The 27,131-nt window shown below is 48.7% G+C and overlaps 1 protein-coding gene across 1 annotated transcript in view; it reads left to right on the top strand.

Annotated features, from left to right (window-relative positions):
• Window positions 1-2,521: 2,521 nt before the first annotated feature.
• Window positions 2,522-27,131, top strand: part of LOC131741621 (integrin alpha-D-like) — a 33,227-nt gene continuing 8,617 nt past the window's right edge. Inside the window, 16 exon segments of the mRNA XM_067013708.1 lie at window positions 2,522-2,637; window positions 17,072-17,175; window positions 17,311-17,385; window positions 17,493-17,621; window positions 20,827-20,957; window positions 21,894-21,966; window positions 22,157-22,239; window positions 23,491-23,620; window positions 23,712-23,767; window positions 23,769-23,855; window positions 24,005-24,145; window positions 24,234-24,443; window positions 25,119-25,249; window positions 25,369-25,526; window positions 26,527-26,681; window positions 26,943-27,074. Coding sequence (XP_066869809.1) covers window positions 2,522-2,637; window positions 17,072-17,175; window positions 17,311-17,385; window positions 17,493-17,621; window positions 20,827-20,957; window positions 21,894-21,966; window positions 22,157-22,239; window positions 23,491-23,620; window positions 23,712-23,767; window positions 23,769-23,855; window positions 24,005-24,145; window positions 24,234-24,443; window positions 25,119-25,249; window positions 25,369-25,526; window positions 26,527-26,681; window positions 26,943-27,074 — 1,911 coding nt within the window.

Consider the following 27,131-nt stretch of genomic DNA (forward strand, 5'->3'; position numbering starts at 1 on the left):
AGGAGTCTGGGGCCATCCACTGCAGTTTCCAACTGGGGAGGGATTGGCAAATCGAGTATATTGGCCGGCTCCCTCTGAGCGAGGGCTCTAAACATGGCTTGGTTTGTGTGGACACTGAATCTGGTCTGACTCAAGCTTTCACCTGTTGCCGCACAAACCAGGCTTCAGTTAGGGGATCCGAGAAGGTGAGTACCATGGCCAGGTACCCTCATCGTGTAGACAGTGATGGGGGTCACATTTCAACGGTCGTGAAATGCAAGACTGGGCGAAGGAACATGACATTGAATGGAGGTTCCCTCTCCCCTATAAGCCGCAGGCAGCAGCGTTGGTAGAAAGGAAGAATGAAATATTAAAGCAGCAGATTCAATTACTAACAGGTAAAACCACCTTGGCCGAGTGGACTAAAGTACTGTCCCAGCCTTTAATACGTTTGCATGACAACCAGTAGGGCCTGTTGCCCCATTTGCCAGACTGGGGACCCCCTGCCGAGACACCCAATGCCTTAAAGGTATGCAAGTCATGAGAGACAGACATCGCCATGAATCAACATGCTGTGCTGCTGAGAACACCAAGCCCCATCACGCCTGGAAAGGCGTTATCTACTGGAATTTGCGATGGGATGTCCCACTGGGGTGGGTAGATTACTTCTCCACTGAATCCCACTGTCCTGCCGTAAGCCGGACCAGGGGAAATGCACTCTACCTGGAATGGAAAATGCACCACTGAAGGAGGGGAGAAGGTGGGGTCCTGGTCCGGCATATCCCACCCCCAGTCCATGTCCTCACGCCTGACAGTCTGCCTCCCCAGAAGCACGACCAGGTCAGGTTCCTAAAGCTGCAGCCACATTAACATCCAAGGGTCAGGCCACACGTGTAGTTCACATAGAAGGGGAAGACCTCCCCATACAAGTTCCTACTACGTATCTGTCTTTTTGACCTTAGACTTCTGCTCCTGTGGTGTCCGGTCACGGATGGGCCCCTGATGGAGATGCCTTTCTACAGTGGGCCCACTTGATGCCCGGCAAAGGAATCAGTCCACCTATTAGGTATGTGGGCAGCTGCCCCTCTCAGCTCGTCAGGACAAGCATGGCGGGTATCACCACTCCAGGGAGGGGATTGGAAGGCCCTAAAGAAGTACATTAAGGAAAAACAAGCTAGGACTAGTACTCGTTTTCTCTTTTTCTTGAAGTATTGTTGATTTACAATATTGTGTTAGTTTCAGGTGTACAGCAAAGTGATTCAGTTATATATATATATTTTTTTTCAGATTCTTTTCCATTATAGGTTATTACAAGACATTGAATATAGTTCCCTGAGCTACACAGTAAATCCTTGTTGTTTTTCTATTTTACTTATAGTGGTGTGTATCTGTTAATCCCAAAATCCTAATTTATCCCTCCCCCTCCTCTTTCCCCTTTGGTAACCATAAGTTTGTTTTCTTTGTCTGTGAGTCTGTTTCTATTTTGTAAATAAATTCACTTGAATTTTTTTTTTTTAGATTCCGTATATAAGTGATATCATATAACATTTGTAGGACTAGAACTCTTAATTCATCTGATATCACCAATATGATCCTGGCCTGCGGCACCCATGATCAATAGCACTGGGTAAGAGTATTCTTTTTCTGTCAATCAAGCTGCAGAGACAGCCCATCAAACTGCTGGCAGGAAGGGTCCTAAAAATACCACCATCAGAGCCATGGGTGGCTGCACTCAGATTTGGGATGGGTTCATGTGGGGCACCCAGGGTTGTGGACGTTTGAGCACCTGGGCAACTCTATGTTGGGAACAGAAAAATCACTCTAGAGAGAATCAACCCAAGTGTACCCTGGGACATGGGATGGATATCGCTGGAACTGTGTGGTCATTCTGTCACATGAAAGGATAGCGACTGGTTTGGCACTGACTGGTCACACCCCCCAGATACTTATTGGGTGGCCCTGAACGGGACTCAATGGTTGTGTGGCTCATATCCTTGGCCATGTGGTTGGGCTGCTGCACCCTGGGTTTTCCTGAGCCCAGGGAAGAATCCACCCACAGTAACAAGAACTGCCAACCTCTCTCTCCTCAAGTCCAGATGGGCACATTCTGTTTTCCCCTGGTACGATCATTTGGCCTCCATCTTTGTCCCCTCCATTAGCCTGGAAGACATCATAGCACACATAGAAGCCCTTACTAAGTTTCCCCAGCAAGGCTTCGGTGACAGCAGGCAAAGCCTGACCTTACTAAACCTTGAACTGTGTCTAGTGAGAAAAGCCACCCTACAAAAGAGGATGGCCTTGGACGTTATTGCTGCCTTGCAAGGGGGCACAGGATGTTGTGTGTTCGCACCCGATGAGTCAGCTAATGGATCATCTTTAGTAACTCACATGAGGACACAAGTGGTTGCTCTGAGTGATCCAACCCCAGCCCAGGGGCTTTTAATAAATCAATGATTTAGATCATGGGACTCTCGGTGGAAAAAATTGTTACTTATTCTGAGAATAATTATCTTGATCTGTGTTTTCTCTTGCATGTGCCTCTATGGCTGCTGTGGCATCTGCCTCCAGTGCAACCAGACAGCCGCCCCAACGAGCCACCTCCACGCTAGTGACACCCCTTGTTGACCGCTCAGAGATGATTGTGGAAGAGGGGGACAGGTGAGACTGTAACAGCTGGTCATGAAGGGTGGGGTGTCGGAGGAGGTCACCAAGAGGACGTGACAGCTGGTTGACCCACGAGCTGGACCCCCTCCTCTGTCCCTGTCGTGTACTCTCTGCCACAGTTCTCACGGTGGGAGCCATTTCAGTGACGCAGCCTTGAGAGAGTCCAGTGTTGCTGAGACCATCCGGACAGTATACATGACGAAACCCAGTTTAAGGCCTCCGTATAAACTTTTAAGATTCTGGCGGGCCGGTGTGGAGATCTACTCGTCTTGTGGCACCCCAAGGCAAGCCTCGTATGTAAGTTCCCTTGCTTGTTACACTTGCCACCTGACAATCTGGGGTGGTCTGCCTCTTTCTTCGGTCTCGCCTTGTCCTCCATGTACAGGGCCAGTGTCAGGTTTTAGTTCTTGAGACTGCAAGTGAGTTTCTTCTCACGTCTTTATGTATCAGGGAGGTAAATCTTTTCCATAGATCCTCAGATGATGCCCCCTTAGATCTCACTGACCGGGATTGAGTCAAATTCCATCCCCTGTTGCAACAACATGGATAGACTTGGAGGGTATTGGGCTTAGTGAAATAAGTCAGACAGAGAAAGACAAATACTGTATGATATCACTTATATGTGGAATCTAAAAAATAAACTAGTGAATGTAACAAAAAGGACTTACAGATATAGAGAACAAGCTAGTGGTTACCCACGGGGAGAAGGAAGGGGAAGGGGCAATACAGGCATAGGGGATTAAGAGGTACAAACTATTAATAAGTAAGCTACGGGACTTCCCTGGTGGTCCAGTGGTTAAGAATCCACCTTCCGATGTAGGGGACGCGGGTTCAAACGCTGGTCAGGGAACTAAGATCCCACATGCCACGGGGCAACTAAGCCCATGTGCCCCAACTACTGAGCCCGAGTGCTCTGGAGCCCGTGAGCCACAACTAGAGAGAAGCCTGTGCGCCACAACAAAGAGCCTGCGGGCCGCAATGAAAGATCCTGTGTGCTGCAACTAAGACCCGACGCAGCCAAATAAATAAATATTTTAAAAATAAAATAAAATAAGCTACAAGGTTGTATTGTAGCACAGGGAATATAGCCAATGTTTTATAACTATAAATGGAGTATAACCTTTAAAATTTTTGAATCACTATATTGTACACTTGTATCTTATATAATACTGTACATCAACTATATCTCAATTTTTTTTTTTTTTTTTTTTTTTTTTTTTTTTTTTGCGGTACGCAGGCCTCTCACTGTTGTGGCCTCTCCCGTTGCAGAGCACAGGCTCCGGACGCACAGGGTCAGCGGCCATGGCTAACGGGCCTAGCCGCTCTGCGGCATGTGGGATCTTCCCGGACCGGGGCATGAACCTGTGTCCCCTGCATTGGCAGGAGGACTCTCAACCACTGCGCCACCAGGGAAGCCCTATATCTCAATTTTTAAAAGTTCCATCCGCTGACCACATGGGACACTGAGAAAAGGAATATCTGCCTTTTGCAGGCTTAGTAATAGATATAGCTGCGCCAGCCAGGCACAAGGTGGCACGGCTGGTGGCTATTGGGTAGGCTTCACCCCCAGTGTCTGGCAAATGTTATGCTTGAAGAATAAGTTGTGGGCAAAACTTTTATCAAAGACCACTTGCACGTGGTGTAATGTCAAAGGCATGCAGTGAAGTAGCAATGACTCACTCGTGTATGGCCAAGAAAACATATCACTTTACACTTGGATGCACTCACTGATGTGGCAAGTCTGAATCAGCCCTGGGCTTTTTTAAAAAATAAAAATACACGTATTTATTTTGGGTTGCGTTGGGTCTTTGCTGCTGGGCGTGGGCTTTCTCTAGTTGCGGAGGGCGGCGGCCGCTCTTCGTTGTGGTGCGCGGGCTTCTCACTGCGGTGGCTTCTCTTGCTGCGGAGCACTGGCTCTAGGCACGCGGGCTTCAGTAGTTGTGGCTCGCGGGCTTAGCTGCTCCACGGCATGTGGGATCTTCCCAGGCCTGGGCTCGAACCCACGTCCCCTGCCTTGGCAGGCAGATTCTTAACCACTGTGCCACCAGGGAAGCGCAGCCGTAGGCTTTTTTGGCAGTGCATTTATGGGAGAGAAGTGCTAGATAAATTTTTGTTTAGCGCTGAAAACCTGAGTAACAGAAAATGAGATTTGGTTGGTTGTTTGTAATTAAAGTTCATCTTGTGAACTGCAGAAGAAAAGGGGTAGGGTCAGTCCTGCTGGAGTGCTGGCCGGAAGAGGCTGGTCTGCCTACGCTTGCTTCGCAGAGAACGGGGGCAGTTGACAAGTCGCCTTTCAACCTTGATTCAGTGCTGAAGGAAAGAGAGAGAATTGAGAATCTGACCAAATCATGGCCCCTGGGTGTTCATCTTTGCAGTGCTGTGTGGAGAGATGGGTAATTATTTCACATTAAAGTAATGTCAGGGAGAAATACAGTCACTTGAGATTTTATTATTATTTTAAATCGTGGTAAAATGCGTGTAAGGTAAATTTCACCCTCTGTTTTTAAGTGTAAAGTTCAGTACCGTCAAGTGCTTTCCCTTTTCTGGGCAGCCATCACCACCATCCATCTCTAGAACTCTTTTCATCTTGCACAGTCAAACCTCTATACCCATTTAACAACTCCCCATACCCCGCCACTCCCCAGCCTCTGGCAACCACCGGTGGTTTTACTTTCTATATCTGTGAATTTGACTACCTTAGGGACCTCCCATAAGTGGAGTCAAAACAGTGTTTGTTTTTGGTGATTTAGCCAGAAGTAGAATTGCTAGATCATATGGTGATTGTGTTTTTAATTATTTGAGGAGCCACCATACTGTTTCCATAGCAGTTGCACCATTTTACCTATTTACCAACAGTGCCAGTGGTTCCAATTTCTCCATACCCTTGCCAACACTTGTTATTTTATATTTTTTGTTGTGTATTTGTGGGGTTCTTTTTTTAGATAATATACATCCTAAAGAGTGTGAGGTGGTACCTCATTGTGGTGTTGCTTTGCCTTTCGCTAATTATTAGTGATGTTGAGCATCTTTTCATAAGCTTGTTAGCTATTTGTATATCTTTGTATATACATGTCCTTTGTCTATTTTTAAATGGGGTTTTTCTGTCGTTGTTGATGAGCTGTAGGAGTTCTTTGTGTATTCTGGATATTCCCTCTTTATCAGATATACATTTGCAAATGTTTTCTCCCATTCTATCTTTTCACTCTGTTGACTGTGTCCTTTGATACACAGAAGTTAATTTCGATGTGGTTCAGTTTATCTATTTTTCTTTTGTTAATATGCTTCCAGTGTCATATCCGTGAAATCATTGCAAGATCCAATTTCATGAACTTTTCATGTATCCAGTTTCCCCTATTTTTCTTGTAAGGGTTTTATAATTTAGCTCTACGTTTAGGTCTTTGATACATTTTGAGTTAATTTTTGTGTATGGTAAGGGCCCAACCTCACTCTTTTGCATGTAGAGATCCAGTTTTCCCAACTTTATGCCTCTTTTTAATCTCAGGCAACCACTGATTTTCTTTTTGTCCTTATATGTTAGTTATGCATTTTTAAAAGATTTTCTATAAATGGAATCATACAGGATTTGCTACTTTTTGTTAGGCTTCTTTCTCTCAGGATAATGACTTTGAGATTCATCCCTATTGTTGTGGGTACCAATATTTCATTCCTTTTTATTGTAGAGTAGCATTCCATTGTAATTCCATGGGATTTTTAAATGGCTAAGGAGACAAAGCATTTTTTATCAGACTCTGATGATGACCATAAACCCAGTTTAAAAATTTCAAGTGGTTTGTTCAAGTTTCACATTTCACAGCAATATATTATTTAGTATCTTAAATAGCTTAAACCTGTCTAAGGCCAAAATATCACAATTTTCAAGGTGAAGGAAAAGCCATTGGGATTTCTTAAGACCAAATTGTGTTACAAACTTTTGTGTTTGCCCCAACTTCAAGATGTTCTTTAGTCATCAGAGAAAAACAAATAACCAATAATACAGTGGTAGGCATGATTCAAAACTACATCTTAACGCTGTAGCAGAGCACAGAGTCTGAGGAAATGCAATCAAAGACAGAGCTAGGAAGCCATGTGCTACTCTTCCTAAATCCCAGCACTCAAGCTCCCCTCTTTGGAATGTTCATCAACTTAGCACCTGATGAAACTCTAAAAGTCATCTGAGAGGGACTTCCCTGGTGGTCCAGTGGGTAAGACCCCACATTCCCAATGCAGGGGGCCCAGGTTCAGTCCCTGGTTGGGGAACTAGATCCCACATGCTGCAACTAAGAGCCCACTTGTCGCAACTAAGAGCCCACTTGTCGCAACTAAGAGCCCACATGCCGCAACTAAGACCCAGCACAGCCAAAATACATAAATAAATAATAAAATAAAAATAAAAGTCATCTGAGAGACTTTTTCATGACTTTAGGTGTTCATGTTTTTTTCTGGAAATCTAGAATTATCATGCACAGCTGTCAACACATGCAGCCATTCTATTGACTTATAGTTTCGAATTCGGATTTTCTTGTTCAATCAAAATAAATAGTAGGAGAAAGAAGAAAAAAACCTACCGGATGTGGAAATTAAGCTGTGGGGACCTGTGTTCATGCCTCTGTTACTGAGGCAAGCACAGATCATTCTGGTGAAAGGTTGCAAAAATATCCTCCCTCACACTGATTTGAAGAGAATATTAAATGTGTTGTTTAATTATTTTTTTTCAGCCCTGGGGGCTCTTTATTGAAACAACTCACAGCACGGTATTTGAGACAGAGAGCATTGGCTGGCTGAATCCCAGGAGGCTGAGAAATTAAGGCTCCAGCACCCATCTCTGCCCTCCTGGGGAGGATTCCTCCATGAAGGCAACCAGGCCTGAGCAGCCCCGGGCTGGAGGGTGGGTGGTCCATACATAGAGTCAATAAGAGCACTAGAGATCAGTGGCCCTGCAGCACTGCCCTAGGCTGGGCCCCCAAAGTCCCGCAGTTGTGGCATCCATGGGGCGGGGGCAGGTGCACCCTTGTTTAATTATTTTTTAAGTATAGCTTTGACAGTTCTGAGCACCCCAGTTTGAATGGTGTGCGTGCGTGTGTGTGTGTGTGTGTGTGTGTGTGTGTGTGTGTGTGGTTTTCCATATAACCAAGCAATTCTCGGACACTATCTGGGTGTCCTGCAATTTAACTCAATTCTGACACTACCCCGAGAGAGCATCAGATTCCACAGGTGAAGGGCTCAGTCCTACAAGTCTGCTCCTCGCCATCACTTCAGACACTAATTGCAAATCCAGGCTATCACCTGTGCGGCTGACCAGCTGGCTGTAGATAGGACGGTCCCACCATCCCTCCTCCTTAGGTTTGCTTAATTTTGCTAGAGTGGCTCACAGAATTCAGAGAAACATTTTACTCACTGGATTACTGGTTTAATATAAAAGGATGTAACTCAGCAACAGCCAGATGGAAGAGAGGGCAAGGTTTGGGGAAAGGGTACAGGGTTCGACCTCTCTGAGCGCATCAGTCTACCCAAATCTCCAAGTGTTCACCAACCCGGATGCTCTCCAAATTCCGTCCCTTTGAATTTTTATGGAGGCTTCATTACATGGGCATGTAGATTAAATCATTGGCCAGTGGTGATTGAACTCAACCTCCAGCCCCTCTCCCCTCTCAGTGGGGCTGAAAATTCCAACCCTGTAATCACGTGGTCCCCTCTACTGGCAACCAGCCCCCATCCTTAGGTGCTTTCCAAAAGCCACCTCATTAACATAACAAAAGATACCTTTGCCACTCGCATCACTGAATTCCAAGAGTTTTAAAAGCTCTGTGCTAGGGGCCATGACCAAATATGTATCTCTTATTGTAAATCATAATATCACAGTCCAACCACTGGTCTTCCAACATGGCTCTCTTATAGTAAAACAACCAGAAAAGTCAGAAGTACTGGTATATTACTAGAATCCTTATGAATAACTATCAGCTACTGATAACAATCCAGTCCATCGTCCTATGGTATGAAAAAGCCTATCAGGATGAGGCCACTCAGGTTTTCAGGCTTCCATTTAATATTGTGAGGCTCCAAAAGCAGGAGTGGAGTCAGCTTCACCCTTTCAGGCCTTTGGTATAATTGAGCTAAGAGACAACATCATCTCTTGCTCTGAACCTTTTTGGAGGTGTTAATGTAATGTTAGATTTCCCTTGTTACATAACCCATTTATTCATTCCTTTACCCAGAACTACTATTTTTCCTTCTCTCCTTTTATACCCAAACTTTTCCACCTTTGGAAGTGACATTAAGTTTGGCCACTGTGCTGGTCTAGATTGCAGGCAGCAGCACTGGTGTAGCAAATGCCTCCCCTTCAATCCACTTCTATTCAGAAAACGTAAGGTTACAACAGGTGCAGAACTGGTGGGCTATCTTTACCACCAGGCAATATAGCTGCATTTATTGTTAGCCCCAATTTTGTCAGATGGGGTGAAGGTATGTCCTGCCCCATCAGTCCCTTAGGAATTCCAACATAAAGGTTAAAAACACAGTCAGAGTTTCTTGCTTAAGAATCACCCCCATTTCCTGCCTTTGTAGTTGCAGCCCTGGTCTTATAACCATTGCATCAAGAAGGGGAGGAAAGGGCTTCCCTGGTGGCGCAGTGGTTGAAAATCCGCCTGCCGATGGCAGGGGACGTGGGTTTGTGCCGCGGTCTGGGAAGATCCCACATGCTGCGGAGCAGCTGGGCCCGTGAGCCATGGCCGCTGAGCCTGCGTGTACAGAGCCTGTGCTCCGCAACGGGAGAGGCCACAACAGTGAGAGGCCTGCGTACCACAAGAAAAAAAAAAAAAAAAAGAAGGGGGAGGAAAGAAAAAAAAGTTGCAGTGATGCAAGGAAGAGAGAATAACAGCACCTTCCCTAACCTCCCTTCCCCAGATCTGAAACCTAGCAGGACCCTGGGGGGGGCCTTCCCAAGTACAAAAGCCTCTCTGAGTCCCTCATTTCTTGTTTGTAGAAAGAAAGCTTTCGTCTCCTAAGCTTTCCCTGAGCTTCAAAGAGCAGACTCAAGCAGTTGCTAAGTAGGGAAGTGAGGGAATGCAGCTACAAAGGAAAAGTAGTCAAGCAAGAAAAGTAACGATAGCTTAAACAATAGCTCAGTGATAAAACAGAGTCCTAGTTCCTCCTCAAGGAACATACATAATGATCTGACACATGTCTTTGAGTTGTTCTGCAGAAACTAAGACCCTTACTCAGGTGGGAGATGCTAACTACATGCTGACTACAAGCACGTAGATCCCAGACTGGCTGCAATCAGAGGGTTGATGATTAAGATTCCAGAAGCATCAACCTGTTACCTCACCACCAACCAATCAGAAGAAAGTGCAGGAGCTGCACCCCTCACGCCAAGTGTTACCTTTAAAAACCTTCCCTGAAAGCCATTGGGGAACTCAGGTCTTTTGAGCACGAGCTGCCCATCCTCCTTGCTTGGTGCCCTGCAATATTCCTTCACCATAACCAGCAGACTGGCTTTGCTGCATTGCGGGTGAGCAGACTCAAGTTCAGTTCTGTACCAGATCCACCAAAAAAACGGAGAAATCTATCCAGTGGGGACACTCCTTTAGCCCCACTCGTTTTCGTGTTGGATGTGAGTACACACTTGTGAAGGCATGTAAGCCAGCTTTCATGCCTTTATCCCCACCCCCACACTGTTTTAGACAACCAGTGCTTTAACTGTCAGTTCCAATTCTCTATCAAACTAGTACTCCAAAGAGGATATCTCTCTGCCCATTGTTGGACATTATAAGCTCTAGAGTGAGTTCCTTGGTCTGAAGAAATGACGGTTAGCCATCCATATTGGTATAATATCTTCTCTTCCAGTTCTTTCATCATGCTCTAAGCATTTGCATCTACACCAAGTAAGCAAAGCCCATTCCAGAGTCAGTGTCTATTCCTGTCAGTATCCGTCTGCAGACCCCAGGGCTATGAGAATCAGTCTGACTTGACAGCTATGTTCAGGGCCTTCCCACCAGGGAATCTGCAGTCTCTAACCACCTGCAGGCTCTGTCTTTTTTGCTGGAAGACAGTACAGTTCTTATTGACATTTTGCACCTTAGAGAGTGTGATAAAAAGGAGACAATGGTCCCCAAATGGATTAACCTTTGTTAGGTTCCCATGTCAGCAAACCAAGACTTAACACATAACTAATTACAGTTTCAATCTTCCCCAGGAATGCGACCTTTAGCCAGCAAACCTGGAATTTCCTGGGCAGCACAAGGAAGAAATCTGCTGATAAACCCCTTCCATTCCCACTTAGAAGGATGACCTTGCCTAAAACAATGCTTTCTTTGCTGATAATTTCCTTTTTTCTGTTCCCTCTCTGCCTTTAAAGACCTTTTCTTTTCTGCAGGTTGATGGAGCTCCTTTCTATTGCTAGATGAGGTGCTGCCCAATTCATGAATCATTTTATAAAGCCAATTAGATCTTTAAAATTTACTTGTTTGAATTTTGTTATTGAACAGGTACAAAAGGAACACATCTAGATTCAGCCCATCTCTTCATTGCTGCAGTGCCCCCATGTCCCCTCATTTCTGGACCCAAGGGGCCATCTCAAGAGAGCATGTGGGGGGACTTCCCTGGTGGAACAGTGGTTAAGAATCCACCTGCCAATGCAGGGGATATGTGTTCGAGCCCTGGTCTGGGAAGATCCCACATGCTGAGCAGCAACTAAGCCTGTGCGCCACAACTACTGAAGCCCGCATGCCTAGAACCTGTGCTCTGCAACAAGAGAAGCCACTGCAGTGAGAAGCCCATGCACTGCAACGAAGGGTAGCCCCTGCTTGCTGCAACAAGAGTAAGTCCAAGCACAGCAACAAAGACCCAATGCAGCCATAAATAAATAAATCAATTTATTTAAAAAAAGGAAAAGAGAGAGCATGTGGGAATGTCTGCTTGTTAATTCCAGTCACTTTCCAAACCTGGAAGGGAGTTCTGATGGGCATAGACACGTCCTAATTTAATGCACTCCTCCGATTTCCATAGGGTTGCACCCCTTATAGGCATCCCTTTAATAGGTCAGGTTTCCATTAACCTCCCACCTGACCAAATGGACTGGGCATTGGCCACTGCCCATGAGTCATTAAAAACCCAAACGTAGGAGTTTTTACCACTGTTCAACTCTTCCATCACTGCTATGAAAACAGCATGCAATTCAGTACACCAGGCTGATCTCTTTCTACCTCCTTCAATCAGATTGGTGGCCTTCCAATCAGAATGTTGTCCATTTACCTTGGAACTGCCATCTACAAACCAAGTAGCTCTTTGTCTGTCAGTGGAGAACTGTTTATAGGGCACTGACCAAGTGACAATAGAATCCATCAACTCCTCACACAGTTCCAGAGTCAGTCTTAGGGGGGGAAAAGGCTCCCTGCTGGTGTCTATGTCCTCCTTGCATTCTCCCCAGAAAAAGACCCTATATAAGCAATTTCCATTTTACTGTGGAGCTCTTCTGGGCACCGCCATCTTCATTAGAGTGTTTCAACTCTCTGGTCCTAAGTCCCAGTAGGCATTTCTCATAGGCTTTTGCCATATGTCCCAGCCTGTGCTCCATGCAGGGCTATCTCACATAGGGCTATCACAGGGAGAATTTGTCCCCACCAACACTCCAGTTTCTATTCTACAATGTGTGAGCTCAGGGAATCTTCCTGATTCCCATTTAGCATGTCCAATTAGCATTGCTTGAAGGGCGGATTTACATGCCTTCTGTTTTACACAATACTAAGTAGGGGAAATATTCCCCTGTGAGAGTTGATGTCCACCCCCATAATACAACAAAGTAAAAGAAATGCAACCACTATAAAGACTGTTGGAACATATCAATCTTTCTACAAACTTTTACCTTACATTTCTAGCTGTAGCCTCCATTAGGACTTCATCCAGAGGTTTTGGTTTGCAATACTGGGTAGGAGAAGTGTTCCACAGCCAAATATAATAACCATTCCCATAAAAGGAGACACAAATTCTTTACGTATAGCCTGTTTAAGCATTCCAACTGTCATAATCCTATCAATCATTACACGTTTACATTCTCTCGATCTAATTGTTGCCCATGTAGGAGTTTCACCAATAGGTGTGGCTTCTGTATCAAGGAATCCTGGAAACTTTTCACCACCCTCTGACCACTTCGCGCACTCTTGTGCCAAAGTCTTTTGGTCACCAGTGAGGGAATGAAGCCAGGCGCTTTTGTCAATCTTTAACCTGATTAATCTAACCACTGTCCCAAACGATGACTGGTCAGGTTTCTCATTGTAATTTCTGCATTCTGACCTTTACTTTTCTTTTTTTTTTTTCATTATTTAGATAATACTTTATTAGTTTCTGTAATCAAACCCAAGTAGATAGGACGTTACCTATTTAATACAGTGCATTAGCCCTGTACAAATGGAAAAAATTATGTTTAATGTTTCTAGACAAATATAGCTGCTGACTTTTAAAATTTCTCCAAAATCATCTAAAAATTCCCCTCCTGCTGGGACGGGTCCCATGACTCTCGCCTTTCTGTTTCCTCTTTGTTTTGCTCTTATCAATATTTGCTTATTCACCTTATTTCTTAATAACCATTAAAAAATTTCCACTCTGTTGGGAAGTCATTTGAGTCTCCCCTCGGCCTCTTTGCATTCTCTTGTTAATTAACTTAATGTTTTTATCACCATCTGTGAAACTGAGTTCTCCTAAAACCAAGTTATGCAAAACTTTATTCCCCTTCTTGTCTCCTCTAACCTCAATTCTGTGCTAACTGAACACTAGCCAACCAGAGTCAGATGACTAAAATTTTGCTGTTGTCGATAAAGTCGTTAATGTACAAAAATTGCTCTTATAGATATCATCATTAACGTACAAACTCAGGTTGTTTCTTCAGGGTAAGATAAGCTCACAGACTCCCAAGCCATGGACCACCTGGTCAGAGAATCCTACATCAGAGACATCTTGACTTCCAAAACCGTGATTAAGACATGTCATAAGAAATGATTAACCCCAGCCTCTTTGTTCCTCACCTTTAAAAAACCCCCAAAAACCTTTAGTTCAAAGATCAAGTTGGAGTGGATTGGAGGCTTGTCTCCCATTCCCTTTCTTGGCACCCTGAAATAAATCCATATCTTGCTGCAAACGCCTGCTGTCACAGTTTGGCTTTCTGCGCTGTGGGTATGTGAGCCCTTTGCTTGGTTACATCTGTAAGGCCTATGAGGAGAAGCTGAGACAGGAAATTCGATAAAGCTTCTGCACTGTTTTTTGGTTTTGCAACAATAGGGTTATAGGGAGTGCCTGTGTGAAAGGGGACCCCTTAACCACAGCATTTACCATGTCCTGGGTAATGGGCATATTCATCAGGTAAATATCTCGGTCATCACAAAGCCCGTGCCACGTGGCTTACATAGGAAGCATACCAGCGGCTTCATTTGGGGTGTCCCACTTGGCATTCATAGGGGCTGATGGGCAGTCTCCCTTCTCAGGGTTAACGGATGTTTTCTCCAGTCCACCAGGCTGGCTGAGCCCTCGGGAATAACCTCGTGTGTGTCTGGATCACATACAGCCATCTGTGATTTTTCTGTAGTGAGCTGTGTGTCCTGTATCAACCCAAACATGCTTTTCTACTCTGTAGCACTCAACCAGAGACCAGTCCCCAAATTAATTACTCTCACAATCCATTTTAGTAAAGTTTCCTCAGGAAGCTGATAATATCAATTCACAAAATGAAACAACTCCTTCACACTCTAGTCCCTGGTTTTAATAGTTGCTTGTCTTTGCCCTTCTTTCACATTGACTACCTTCTTCATGACCAGGGATCTTAGAGGTACTTTCTGTTGTCCCTTGTTTACAAAATTTTTTTCCAACTGAATAAATTTTATTTATTTATTTATTTTAAAATATTTATTTGGCTGCACCAGGTCTTAGTTGCAGCACACGGGATCTTGTTCCCTGACCAGGGATTGAACCTGGGTTCCCAGCGGTGGGAGTGTGGAGTCTTAACCACTGGACCACCAGGGAAGTCCCTCAACTGAATAAGTTTTTTTTTTTTTGCGGTACGCGGGCCTCTCACTGTTGTGGCATCTCCCGTTGCGGAGCACAGGCTCCGGATGCGCAGGCTCAGCGGCCATGGCTCACGGGCCCAGCCGCTCTGCAGCATGTGGGATCCTCCCGGACCGGGGCACGAACCCGTGTCCCCTGCATCGGCAGGCGGACTCTCAACCACTGCGCCACCAGGGAAGCCCTGAATAAGTTTTAAAGATCTAATTGTCTTTACTGAACCATTCATGATTTGGTCAACATCCCATCTAGCAAGTAGAGAGGAGCTCTGAGGAGCTGTACTAAAAGGAAGGCTTTTCTAGGCAGAGAGTGGATTACCTCATCTTCCTCTGGGGGATGGGAAGGGTCGGTGTGCCAGATGACCTCACTGGTGCTGACCAGAAAATTCCAGGCCGGCTGGTTAAAACTACGTTCCTGGGAAATGTTGAAGCTGCAATTAGGTTAGGTATTATGTCTTGGTTTGCTGGTGTGGGCCTTAGCACAAGTGACCCCATTTGGGGCCTGTTGTTCCTTTTTAATGATTCTCCCCTTTTGATCAGACTCTATGCTTAGCTGAGAGATGTGATAAAAATTTTAAGGCATGGGGGCTTCCCCGGTGGCGCAGTGGTTGAGAGTCCGCCTGCCGATGCAAGGGACATGGGTTCGTGCCCGTGTCTACAAGACCGCCTCCCACCCCCACTTCAGACACCGATTGCAAGCCCAGGTTATCACCTGTGCTTCTGACTGTCTATTGATTGGAGGTGTCAATGACACCCTTGCTTTGGTTCCATTAATTTGCTTGAACGGCTCACAGAACTCAGAGAAACATTTTACTTACTAGATTGCCAGTTTATTATAAAAGGATAGAACTCAGACACAGCTAGATGGAAGAGATGTAAGGTGTGGGGAAAGGGTATGACTTTTCTGAAAGGGCGACTCTGCTCTCCAAACCCCATCCATTTGGGGTTTTATGGAGGCTTAATTACACAGGCATCATTTTTGAAATTAATTTTTATTGGAGTATAGTTGCTTTACAATGTTGTGCTAGTTTTTGCTGTACAGCAAAGTGAATCAGTTATACATATACATATGTCCCGTCTTATTTATTTATTTATTTATTTCCCCCTCTTTTTTAGATTTCCTTCCCATTTAGGTCACCACAGAGCACTGAGTAGAGCTCCCTGTGCTATACATTAGGTTCTCGTTTGTTATCTATTTTATATATAGTATCAAGAGTGTATATACGTCAATCTCAATCTCCCAATTCATCCCATTCCCCCATTCCCCCCTTGGTAACCATGATTGATTAAATCATGGCCATTAGTGATTGGACTCAATCTCCAGCCCTTCTCCCCCTCAAGAGGTTGAAGGGTGGGGCTGAAAGTGCCAAACCCCTAATCGTGCGGTTGGCTCTCCTGGCCACCAGCCCCCATATTTAGCTGCTTTCCAAAAGTTGCCTCATTAACATAATTACCTTTATCTCTCACTATCTTGGCATCTTCAGCATCCGGCCTGGCAGAAAGACACTTTCGTGGCAACACGTGGTTTTCACAAATATTTGAAAATCTTTTTGCCATTCGCCCTTAGTGTTCTTCAAAAATGAGTGGAAAACAAAAAACTTTTGTGGATACAAGTGATAGTACAACTGAGGCAAAGTTGGAACTTTGTTTCAGTTGCTGAAACAGCCAAAAGTTAGTTAGCCTCAAGCTTTGCTTGTAAAGAGAAGTCCGAAAGTAAAGATTACGTATAAAATGTGATGTCATTCAAGAGTGTTTCTAAAAGATGAGGTGTTGGTGAAGATGGAGAAAATGAAGAGAACTTTAAATTTTTGGATTAACAAGAATCGTGCTGCCAAGAGAACAGTCCAGAAGTTGACAACGGTATCAGGACCACATTCGTGTGTCATTTAAAAAATCAGTTGGGGGCTTCCCTGGTGGCGCAGTGGTTGAGAGTCCGCCTGCCGATGCAGGGGACACGGGTTCGTGCCCCGGCTCGGGAAGATCCCACGTGCCGCGGAGCGGCTGGGCCCGTGAGCCATGGCCGCTGAGCCTGCGCGTCCGGAGCCTGTGCTCCGCAACGGGAGAGGCCACAACAGTGAGAGGCCCGCATACCGCAAAAAAAAACAAAAAAAACAAGAAAAACATACACACACAACCCCTCAAACCATTTGCATACACACACATATATATTTATTTATACACATACACAAACAAATAAACAAAAAGCCCAGCACGGCCTTTCAGCATATGTGGGTTAGACTCAGGCCCTGATTTTTAATAACCTCACATGTGGCGGAAGCCAAGAGCTCCCCTCATGAAGTCTCACTTCCCCATGACACTTCTTCACCCGAAGCGCTTTGTGCCCCAACCCCTCCTGTGACTGTCTGTCCTGGTTGTGCCTCCAGACTCGTGGTGGGAGCCCCCCTGGAGGTGGTCGCAGTCAACAAAACAGGACGTTTGTACGACTGCCTGGCTGCCGCCGGCGTGTGTCGGCCCATCTTGCTGAATAGTGAGTGACTCGCCCCAGGAATCAGGGCCTTCAACCCTCCTACACCAGACCACCCCCTCCTCAGCCTCCGGCTCGAACTGTCCCCCCAAACGAGGGTGTGCCCTTGAGTGTGACCCTGTGTGTCTGCCCCCTCAGCACCCCCAGAGGCCGTGAACGTGTCCTTGGGCGTGTCCCTGGTGGCCTCCACCCATCTCTTCTGGCTGCTGGTGAGTGTTTCTGGGTCCCGGGAGAGTCTCGAGGGAGGAACGGGGGCCAGAGGAGGCTGGGGCTGGGCGAGAAGGAGGAGAAGTGTTCTGGGGGCCCCCTCGCCCACACAGGCCTCTATCCCCGGGACTGCGGCCCAACCATGCACAGAGCCTGTGGGGAGAACATGTATGCAAAAGGCGCTTGCCTCCTGCTGGGCTCCCACCTGCAGATCATCTGGACAGTCCCCGCCACCCTGCCAGGTGGGTCCCCTAGATACAGCAGTTCCGTGTGGAGCAAGTGCTGGCACTGCTCATGCGCGCAGAGCATGAAGCCTGGGTCTCGGCCTCTTGGGCCTCCTGTGTGCAGGCCCCTTCCCAGAGGCCTCGGCAAGCACAGGAGGGGCTGGGAGCATGGTCTGGCCTGGCAGGAGGGGTAGCTCATGGCAGGAGCCCTAAGCCGACCAAGCGGTAATGGCTCTGATGGGGCAGGAGGGAGTCCAGCTCTTGCAGGAGGCATGAGGGCCCTACATTTGCCAACAGGTGCAGGGATGCCCCCTGGTTTCCAGAGGAAGGGCCTTGTGGGGGTGAAAATGTGTGGTGAGGACGATAGATCCAAGAATCCAAGAGGGAAGCAGTCCTGGCTCATTCACTGCTGAACTGCCAGGACCCCCCCAGACTCACTCCTCCCCTTCCAAGGGGAGCAAATGACCCAGCCATGGCGAGTGTGAGGCACAGTTTTGCAGCACTGATGTCATCCACAGAGAATGGTGACTGGGGGCCCTGCCGTGGCTTCTCTCTGAGAGTCTGTCTTTACAAGTTCATCTTCTGTGTCCTTGGGCAAGTGGCTTCTTTCCCTGGGCCTTAGTTTCCTCATTGGTAAAATGGAACTTAATAATCGAGGTGGCTATTAGGATTAAAAAATTTAATACACATAAATTGCTTAGACTCCTTTCTGGCACATGTAGGTGATTGCCATAATGACTGATTTTCTAGCTGAAGACCATGTGTTCCGTCTAGGAGGAAGTTATGGATAAACTGCCCCATCTGTGGCATCAGAGGGAATAGTGGGCCCCAAGTGAGATCCAGGGACCACTCAAGGCATGTTTTGGACCAGAGAAACCATGATGCCAGCCTTGGTGGGCTTTTAGCAGAAAGTGAAACAGCAGCAGAAAGAGGCCCCAGACCAAATTGTGAGAGCAGAGTCCATAGAGGGGACAGAGAGAGTGGAAAAGACTCTTGTGGGTACCATGCCCCACCTGGGATGTCTGTGCAGCCAGACATTTACTAGATGGTAAATGTCTTTTCCTAGATGTTTCTGGGGCTCGTGAGGTGGGATGCCTGATGAAGATGGGACACAGATGTGTAAAACTGGTCCAGACGAGGCAGGTTTGAATAGATTTGACAAGACTGTGTGTCAGGCAGTACTGGGTACTGGGTTCCGGGTGTGCATCACATTATAGCATCCTCTCAAGATCCTTGTGGAGGCCAGGATGATCTCCATTTTATAGAGAAAACTGAGGCTCAGAGAGGTGAGTTTCCACTTTAGGAAGTGGCAGAGCCCAGAGCTTGAGCCAACCTTGCCTGATTGGCTCAGTTCTTTTTCAGAAGGCCATTCAGCTACAGCCAGCTGCCTGCTATGGGAAGCCCAGTGGATGCAATAAAAGAAGCAAGAGCACTTCCTTGGTGGCACAGTGGTTGGGAGCCCATCTGCCGATGCAGGGGACACAGGTTCGTGCCCTCGTCTGGGAGGATCCCGCGTGCCGCGGAGCGGCTGGGCCCGTGAGCCATGGCTGCTGGGCCTGCGTGTCCGGAGCCTGTGCTCCACAGCGGGAGAGGCCACGGCAGTGAGAGGCCCGTGTGCCGCAAAAAAAAACAAAAACAAAAACAAAAAAAGCAAGAAACAGAAGTAACTTTGCAAGGGCGCTGGCCCCAGGCCTAGTCTGAGAGAGCATGTGGGGGTGGTTTTGTGACGCAGCTAAAAATGTGGGCCCGAGTACAAGATGTGGTGGCAGGGAACGCCAGCTACCCAGCTGTCGGGGACAGATCAAGGGTGAGAAGGGGAGCGCCTGAGGGCTTCTCGGCCTGCTGTGTCAGTGGATGGATTTCCTGGTCTTCAAGGAAGCAGGGAGGGAAGTGATCTTCCATTTCTTCTGGGCACTGGTGATGTTGGTTGAGTAGGTGGGATGGGTGAGGAGTGAGGAGATGGGAGAAGGCGTTTTTGCTTCAGTGCCCTGAGGCAGGGTACCACAGCTCAGTATCACACCTCAGAGCTGTGGTGGTCTCATCTCCCAGCACCCTGGGACCAAAACAGGATGTGGGGTGCTGGTGGAGGCATCAACCGGGTTTTGCACGCAGGCCACAAGCCCTTACATAAGTCTGGGGATAACCTGAAATGTTTAATTTGTTCATTTACGTATGATGTGTCTTTCCATTACGGTGTGGACTCCACAAGGGCAGGGACGAGATCTTTTTTAAAGCTATGGTCTTCAATCAGATTTCCCTGGAAATAGACTCTGAGGCTCACCTGGGAATGTTCTCGGGAGCAACCCTTATGAGAGTGTGAGGGAAGCAGGACTTGACAGCTGGAGAGGGTGCACTGTGAGAGGCCTCAGCTGCCCCATGGAGAGCTCAGAGCATGGCCGGATATGGGTTGCCCACAGGAGCAGGAGGTGACCTTGGGCAAGGCACCTCCCTTTTGAGTGGGGTGACACTTAGGGAGGAACTCTGTTGGGAGCCATCAACAGCCAACTTCCTGCAGCTGGGGATGAGCACCTCCAGCCTGATGGGGGGCAGGTCTTGGTGGCACACCTTAGCATCCGCTGCAGGTGTGTCCTTGGGCCTAGAACAATGCCTGGCATGTGGTGATGATGGTGATAACAGCTACCCCTTATGGGATGCCAGGCCCTGTCTTAAGTACTTTATGTACATATTCATTCTTTTTATCTTTGCAATAATCCCATGTGGTAGGCACTACTACTGCCCATTTTACAGATGGGGAAAACTGAAGCCCAGTGAGGTTATGTAACTTGCCTGAATTCACCACTAAGAGCTGGGCAGAGGTGGGATTCGAGCCCAGGCATGCTGGCTCCAGGATGCACATTCTGAATCACTTTGCTAAATTGCCTTCCGCTGTGCCCCACAGTATCCCTGGTGGTGTATTCAATAAACATTTGTTGACTAAATGAGTGAGGAACCCACCCGGCCCCACCCTCTACTTCTTTCTCCCCTTTTGTAGGCCTTGTGGAAGGAGGGGAGCAACAGGGGTTCTGCTGAAGGGAGAAGGGGCTTGGGCAACAGATTTGGACCTCCTCAGTGGAGGGTGTCAGAAACTGGGTGGGCCAGGGGGCCTTGGCATCCCTACGCCAAGGATGGCCCCCTGGCTCTGTGGAGCAGAGAGGGTTTCTGGGTCCCAGGAAGTGGCTGGGACCTGCCCATGCATTTCTGATTCCTCCCTCTCTCTCTGCAGAGTGTCCAAATCAAGAGCTAGACATTGTCTTCCTGATTGACGGCTCTGGCAGCATTGACCCAAATGACTTTAAACGGATGAAGAACTTTGTCAGAGCTGTGATGGACCAGTTCAAGGGCACCCACACACTGGTGAAGGTGGGCCCCCGAGGCCTGGGGATTAAGATCAGGGAGGGTCTACCTCTGGGAAGGCCAACCTGGGAGGGGGCCTGGCATCGCTGGGGGCTGGCTCAATGGACTTGTGCCATGGGGAGGCCAGGGTCCAAGGTCAAGTTATGGTTCCGGTGCAGGGCCGATCTGAGCCCTAACCTGAGGAGGTACCCCCAATCACATGTACTATGTCCCCACATGCCACAGGAAATACAAAGGTTTTGCTGTTTAAATACATTGAAAGGATTATCAAATCATCTTACTGTGAAATTTGACTGAAGGTAACTTGGCCAAATGATGATTTCTTTATTATGTTTTCCATGTAACTCACAATTTCTTTATCTTATTATTTTATTTCCCAGTAATCAGTGTGTGTGTGTGTGTGTGTGTGTGTGTGTGTATGTATATATATATATATATATATACAAATTCTTGAGAAGCAAGGAAATATAACCTACAAATTAATTTCATGTATTACACATTAAAAAAAAATCTAAGTTTAACAAATATTGTGGTTGGCAAGGCTATTCTTTGTAAACTATGAAAGAAACATTATTTAGTTTTGATTTTCCAGTTTTCTTTTGGGGCCATTTATTTTTATTATTTATTTATTTATTTATTTTTGCGGTACGCGGGCCTCTCACTGTTGTGGCCTCTCCCACCCAGCCGCTGCACGGCATGTGGGATCTTCCCGGACCGGGGCACGAACCCACGTCCCCTGCATCGGCAGACGGACTCTCAACCACTGCGCCACCAGGGAAGCCCACGGGCCATTTATTTTTTTCTGGGTCTCAGTATATATTTGTCGGGCCTCAAAACCACACGGAACATGGTTTATAAACACAAAATTATTCCAAAATAAAAAACTTCCTAAAAAACAACTCCTGAGCCCCAGGGCCCTCTTCTTGGCCTTCACAGTTCTCGCTGATGCAATACTCAGCCCTCAGCAGCATCCAGAAGCAGCTGCAGGAGAAGATCTTTGCAGTCGAGGGTAAATGGGGAGTGACCTTGGGTCTCGGAATTGAAAGAGTCACAACCCAGTCCTGAAGGTTCATCCCTGCTCTTAGCTCACCCAAAGTTGTTCCCCAGAACCCAAGCCCCAGACCACATTCTCCTCTTTCTGCTCTGAATCTTCATGGTCTCAGGGTCTCCGGGAGCCTGATTGACCTGTTTCCCCACAGGAACGCAGTCAAAGACAAGTAGCTCCTTCCAGCATGAGACGTCTCAAGAAGGCTTCAGCTCCGTCCTCACAGCGGGGAGTGGAGTGTGTGCTTGATTAACGAGTATCGGGCACCAGCCCTGTGTTGGGAGCTGGGAACCAGAATAAACAAGAACGCAGACCCTGTCCTCAAGCTCACCATCTAGTCCAGGAGAGACACACAGGCAGTGTATGTAGGTACAGAGAGCTGGATAGCGGAGGTTCCTGCTCTCTGGGAGGAGGTGACAAACGACAAACAAACGAAAGACTTTCAGATTGTGCTAAGCATTGGGATAGAGAAAGAGAGGTGATCAGAGGAGGCCTAAGGAGAAACGGCTGAGGCTGAATGATGACAAAGGGCGAGGCCTGGAAAAATATGGCAAGAGATTGCTCCAGGTAGAGGAAAAAGCAAGTGCAAAGGTCCTGAGTCAGGAACAAGGTTACTGTACTAGAGAGATAGAAGGGCCAGCCACAGCTGGAGCGGCATGGAGAGAGGGTGGGAGAGATGGGAGAGACCAGCCCATGCAGAGCAAAGAAGTGACAATATAGACAGACAATTGTCCGAAAGTAGATGTGTGTTCAAAATATCCAGAGGGATTTGCTTCAGAATAATTTTTCAGGGCAATCGAGGGGGACGTAGACGTGCAACAAGGTTTGTCATGAGTTAATCACTGACGCTGGGTCACGGGTTCTTATGGGTTCATTACACATTTCTTTCGAGTTTTGTATATGTCCTAAATTAGCCATAATCAAACGTTTGAAAAGGCAATAAGCATTCAGAGGAGGAAATGCTAATCACTTCCTGAGGGAGCCAAGGAAGACCTCGCAGAGGTGACTTAGAGGTTGACTCTTCCAGAGAGAGGAGCTGCGTCCCAGAAAGAGGAGAGAGGAGCATCCAGGCCAGAGGCTTGGTGTATTTTGGAACAGAGGGTCACTCCACAGGCTCCATAGGTTAGAATCCTAAATCCCACCCTCAGGAGCTTGGGGACGGTGAGCCACCTTGGTTTGCCAGCGGGCTGGTGGCTGCACGTTTGGGTGGGAAGAAACCCAACTCTGGGGCAGTAGATGAAACAGAGGAAAGCAAGCTAGGAGGCAGGAAGGGCAGTGGGTGAGAGGCGCTGGGGTGACCGTGATGGCGTCAGTGGGGACAGACTGAGAGAGGTAGGAATCGGGCACACGGAGGCTGCTGGTGAGAGCCAGGGAAGAGCAGAGAGAATTCCACAGGATGGGCGGAGTCAGTGGCAGCCATTGCTTCGGAATAGGCTGTCTTCTTCTTCTTTTTCCCACCTGCTCAGCCCTGGAATCCTTTCCTCCCAGGATGGACCAGTGCTGGGGGCTGTGGGGAGCTTCAGCTGGTCTGGAGGCGCCTTCCTGTACCCCCCAAATAGGAGCCCCGCCTTCATCAACATGTCTCAGGAGCGCGCGGACACGAGGGACTCTTACCTGGGTGAGGCGAGGCTGTGGCCGGAGGGCCGGGCGGGAGACGGGCGGCCTGGGAAGGGCGGGGGCGCGGGCGTGCCAAGGCCTGGTCCCCTCAGGTTACTCCGCAGAGCTGGCCGTTTGGAAGCGGGTACACAGCCTGGTCCTGGGGGCCCCCCCGCCATCAGCACACCGGGAAGGCTGTCATCTTCACGCAGGTGTCCGGGCAATGGAGGCCGAAAGCGGAAGTCACAGGGACCCAGGTTGGGCGTGGAGGAGGGTCTCCAGGGGCAGAGAGGGAGATGAAGGGGGTGCGGGGGCCCAGCAGGGAGGGGCCGGTATCTGGGGAGAGGCGGGAGCCGGCGCAGAGCGGGTGCGGGGTAGCAGGACGACTCCACGCTCTGCCCTCCAGATCGGCTCCTACTTCGGGGCCTCCCTCAGCTCCGTGGACGTGGACAGAGATGGCAGCTCCGACCTGGTCCTCATCGGGGCCCCGCATTACTATGAGCAGAGCCGGGGGGGCCAGGTGTCCGTGTGCCCCTTGCCCCGGGGGGTGAGTGGCTGGTGAGACCCGGGCTGGGTGGGGTCTGGGTGTGGAGGGGTCGCGTGGGGTGGGACCTGAGGCTGCTTTTGTTCTGCAGAGGGCTAAGTGGCAGTGCGGTGCCGTCCTGCGAGGGGAGCAAGGCCACCCCTGGGCCCGCTTTGGGGCAGCTCTGACGGTGCTGGGGGATGTGAACGGGGACAGGCTGACGGACGTGGCCATCGGGGCCCCGGGAGAGCAGGAGAACCGGGGTGCTGTCTACCTGTTTCACGGAACCTCGGGCCTGGGCATCAGCCCCGCCCACAGCCAGGTGAGGCCCCTCTGCCTTCAGCCTCTTCCGTTCGCCTCCTCCCCACCCTGTCGTAGATTCACCTGATGCCACCTCCTGTCACCTGCCTCGGCAGTGACCATTCCCTTCCTCCTTTTAGTGGTTTACTTTCCTGAATTTCCCCAGGCCCAGCTAAGCACAAATTCTCTTTTCTCTCCTTTGACTCCAGACTTCAAACTGTGTGGGCAGCTTAGTAGTTAAGAGATCACAGGCCCCAGGTCAAATGCCTAACCAGCCCTGTGAGCTGCGTGGCCTCAGGCAAGTGACCGGTTTAGCCTCTGTGGGCCTTGGTTTCCTTCTATGAAAGGATGAGCAAATTCTATTGGCTTCTTGTAAAGATAACTCAGTGAGAGCACCAAGCACTCCATTCCTCAAATATTTATGAATGAACATACGTAATTTACGTATAAACGATGAATGAATGAATCTATGATGCTCCCATCATTACCCTTTGTCATTAACCTGCACCTTCGTGGTCCTCATTGGACCAAAAGTGCTCCCCGCTCTGCCTGTGAACTGTGGGGTCCTCACTTTGCTTGCTCTCCACTCCTTCCCACTCTTCAACTTCTCTACTCAGTGTCCTTTCCAAATCTTTCTTCTCCAACCTTTCCAATCCCCTTTCCTTGACTTGCACTTCTTTTGTCCCTCTCTGGCCAGCGGATTGCAGGCTCCCAGCTCTCCCCCGGGCTCCAGTATTTTGGGCAGTCGCTGAGCGGGGGTCAGGACCTCACCCAGGATGGACTGGTGGACCTGGCCGTCGGGGCCCAGGGGCACGCGCTGCTGCTCAGGTGACAATTCCCCTACGTCCCCCTTGCCTGCCCCTTGTGTCTGATTCACTAAGCTGTCCCCTCCCTTGTTCTCCTTCTGGGGGCCAGAGGCCCACCCTCAGCCCCTCACGCACCCTCAGGAGCCTGCCGGTGCTGAACGTGGAGGTGGCTATGAGATTCACGCCCCCGGAGGTGACAAAGTCTGTGTACCAGTGCTGGGAAGAGCTGCCCACCGCCCTGGAAGCTGGGGACGCCACAGTCTGTCTCACTATCCACAGAAGCTCACAGGACCAGCCAGGTGAGTTTCCTCCTGGTAGATCCAGACCCTCACTGCCCCCGAGAGACCCCCAGCCCTATATCCCCAGGACAGAATGAGCCCAGGAACCCAAACCTCACCTCCATGTCCACGCAGCTGTCCTCCTCCCTCCTTCTTCCAGCACCCGGGCCTCTAGGTTCTGTCTCCAGGACACATCCGAGGTCTGCCCTCTCCACCGCCTCTCGCGAGGACACAGCTTCTCCTTCCCACCCACCCTGAGCTGCGCCCGGGGCTATTCTTGCACGCCCCCTCCACTCTCCACAGGGAACTACGGCAATTGGTCCTAAATACTGCTTAACACTCCTCAACCGCCCCCTTCTTGCACTTATAAAGACCAGAAGTTTTGCCCACAATGACCCCATGATTTGGTCCCTCTCTGCCTTTCCAGCCTCACCTTGTCCCGTTCCCCCGTACGCCATACACTTTTTTTTTTTTTTTTTTGGCCGGGTCACATGGCTTGCGGGATCTCACTTCCCCCATCAGGGATTGAACCCAGGCCCTCAACAGAGAAAGTGCAGAGTCCTAACCGCTGGACCTCCAGGGAACTCCTTTTTAATTAATGTGCCAACCTCCCTCTCCCTTCTGGTCTTAGCCACTATTCCCAGAGTCTGGGATTTTCCCCTCCCCTCTTTTCACCTGACTCCTGTTCGTCCTCCAGGTCGGAGCTCAGACAAAGCCCATCCAGGAAAGCTTCTCTGACCCTCAGTCTGAGTTAACAAGCCCTCCCGGGTACCACTGAGGATCCCACCCTTGCATGGATCTCGCTGTGATGTTATGTCCTACGTGCTGGTCTCTGTTTCTAGGCTGTGAGCTTATGAGTGCAGGGACCATAATTCTCCACCTTCCCCACATGTATCCCCAGCACCTGGTACGGTTCATGGCCCACAGAAAGCGCTCAGCAAGTCTTTATTGCATGAAACAATGAAAACAGAACATTTGCGCTTCTCTCACTTTCCGTCTTCCATGCCCCCTTCTGCTTCAGGTGACATCCGAAGCTCTGTCATGTACGATCTGGCATTGGACCCAGGTCGTCTGATTTCTCCTGCCGTTTTTGATGAGACCAAGAACTGGACTTTGACTCGAAGAAAAACCCTAGGGCTGGGAGAGCACTGTGACACCGTGAAGCTGCCTTTACCAGTGAGGACTTTGGGTTCTGGGAAAGGGAGAGGGAGGGAGGAGCCCAAGGCTAGCCTCTGGCATCTCCACTCCCTGCTGAGTGAGGTGGGAAGGGTGGGAGGCCGCAGCTGGAGAGGGGAACGTCGGGCCCAGGGAACCTGGCTCCACAGTGTGGATGGGGTGCTGCCTGGTCAGCGGGGCACGGATGCAGTGGAGGAGAAGCCCGAGTAGTAGCAAGTGAGGAGGAGGAGAGCGGGTTCTTGAATGGCCCTCCTCCCTCAGGACTGTGTGGAGGGCGCGGGGAGCCCCATCAGCCTGCGACTCAACTTCTCCCTGGTTGGGGAGCCCATCTCCTCATCTCAGAACCTACGCCCTGTGCTGGCTGTGGGCTCACAGGACCGCTTCACTGCTTCTGTGAGTCTTGCGACGAAGTCCCAGGGATGTGCTGACTTTTACTGTGTCTCCATGTGC

Source organism: Kogia breviceps, chromosome 14, assembly GCF_026419965.1.
Source record: "Kogia breviceps isolate mKogBre1 chromosome 14, mKogBre1 haplotype 1, whole genome shotgun sequence".
Lineage (NCBI taxonomy): Eukaryota > Metazoa > Chordata > Mammalia > Artiodactyla > Physeteridae > Kogia > Kogia breviceps.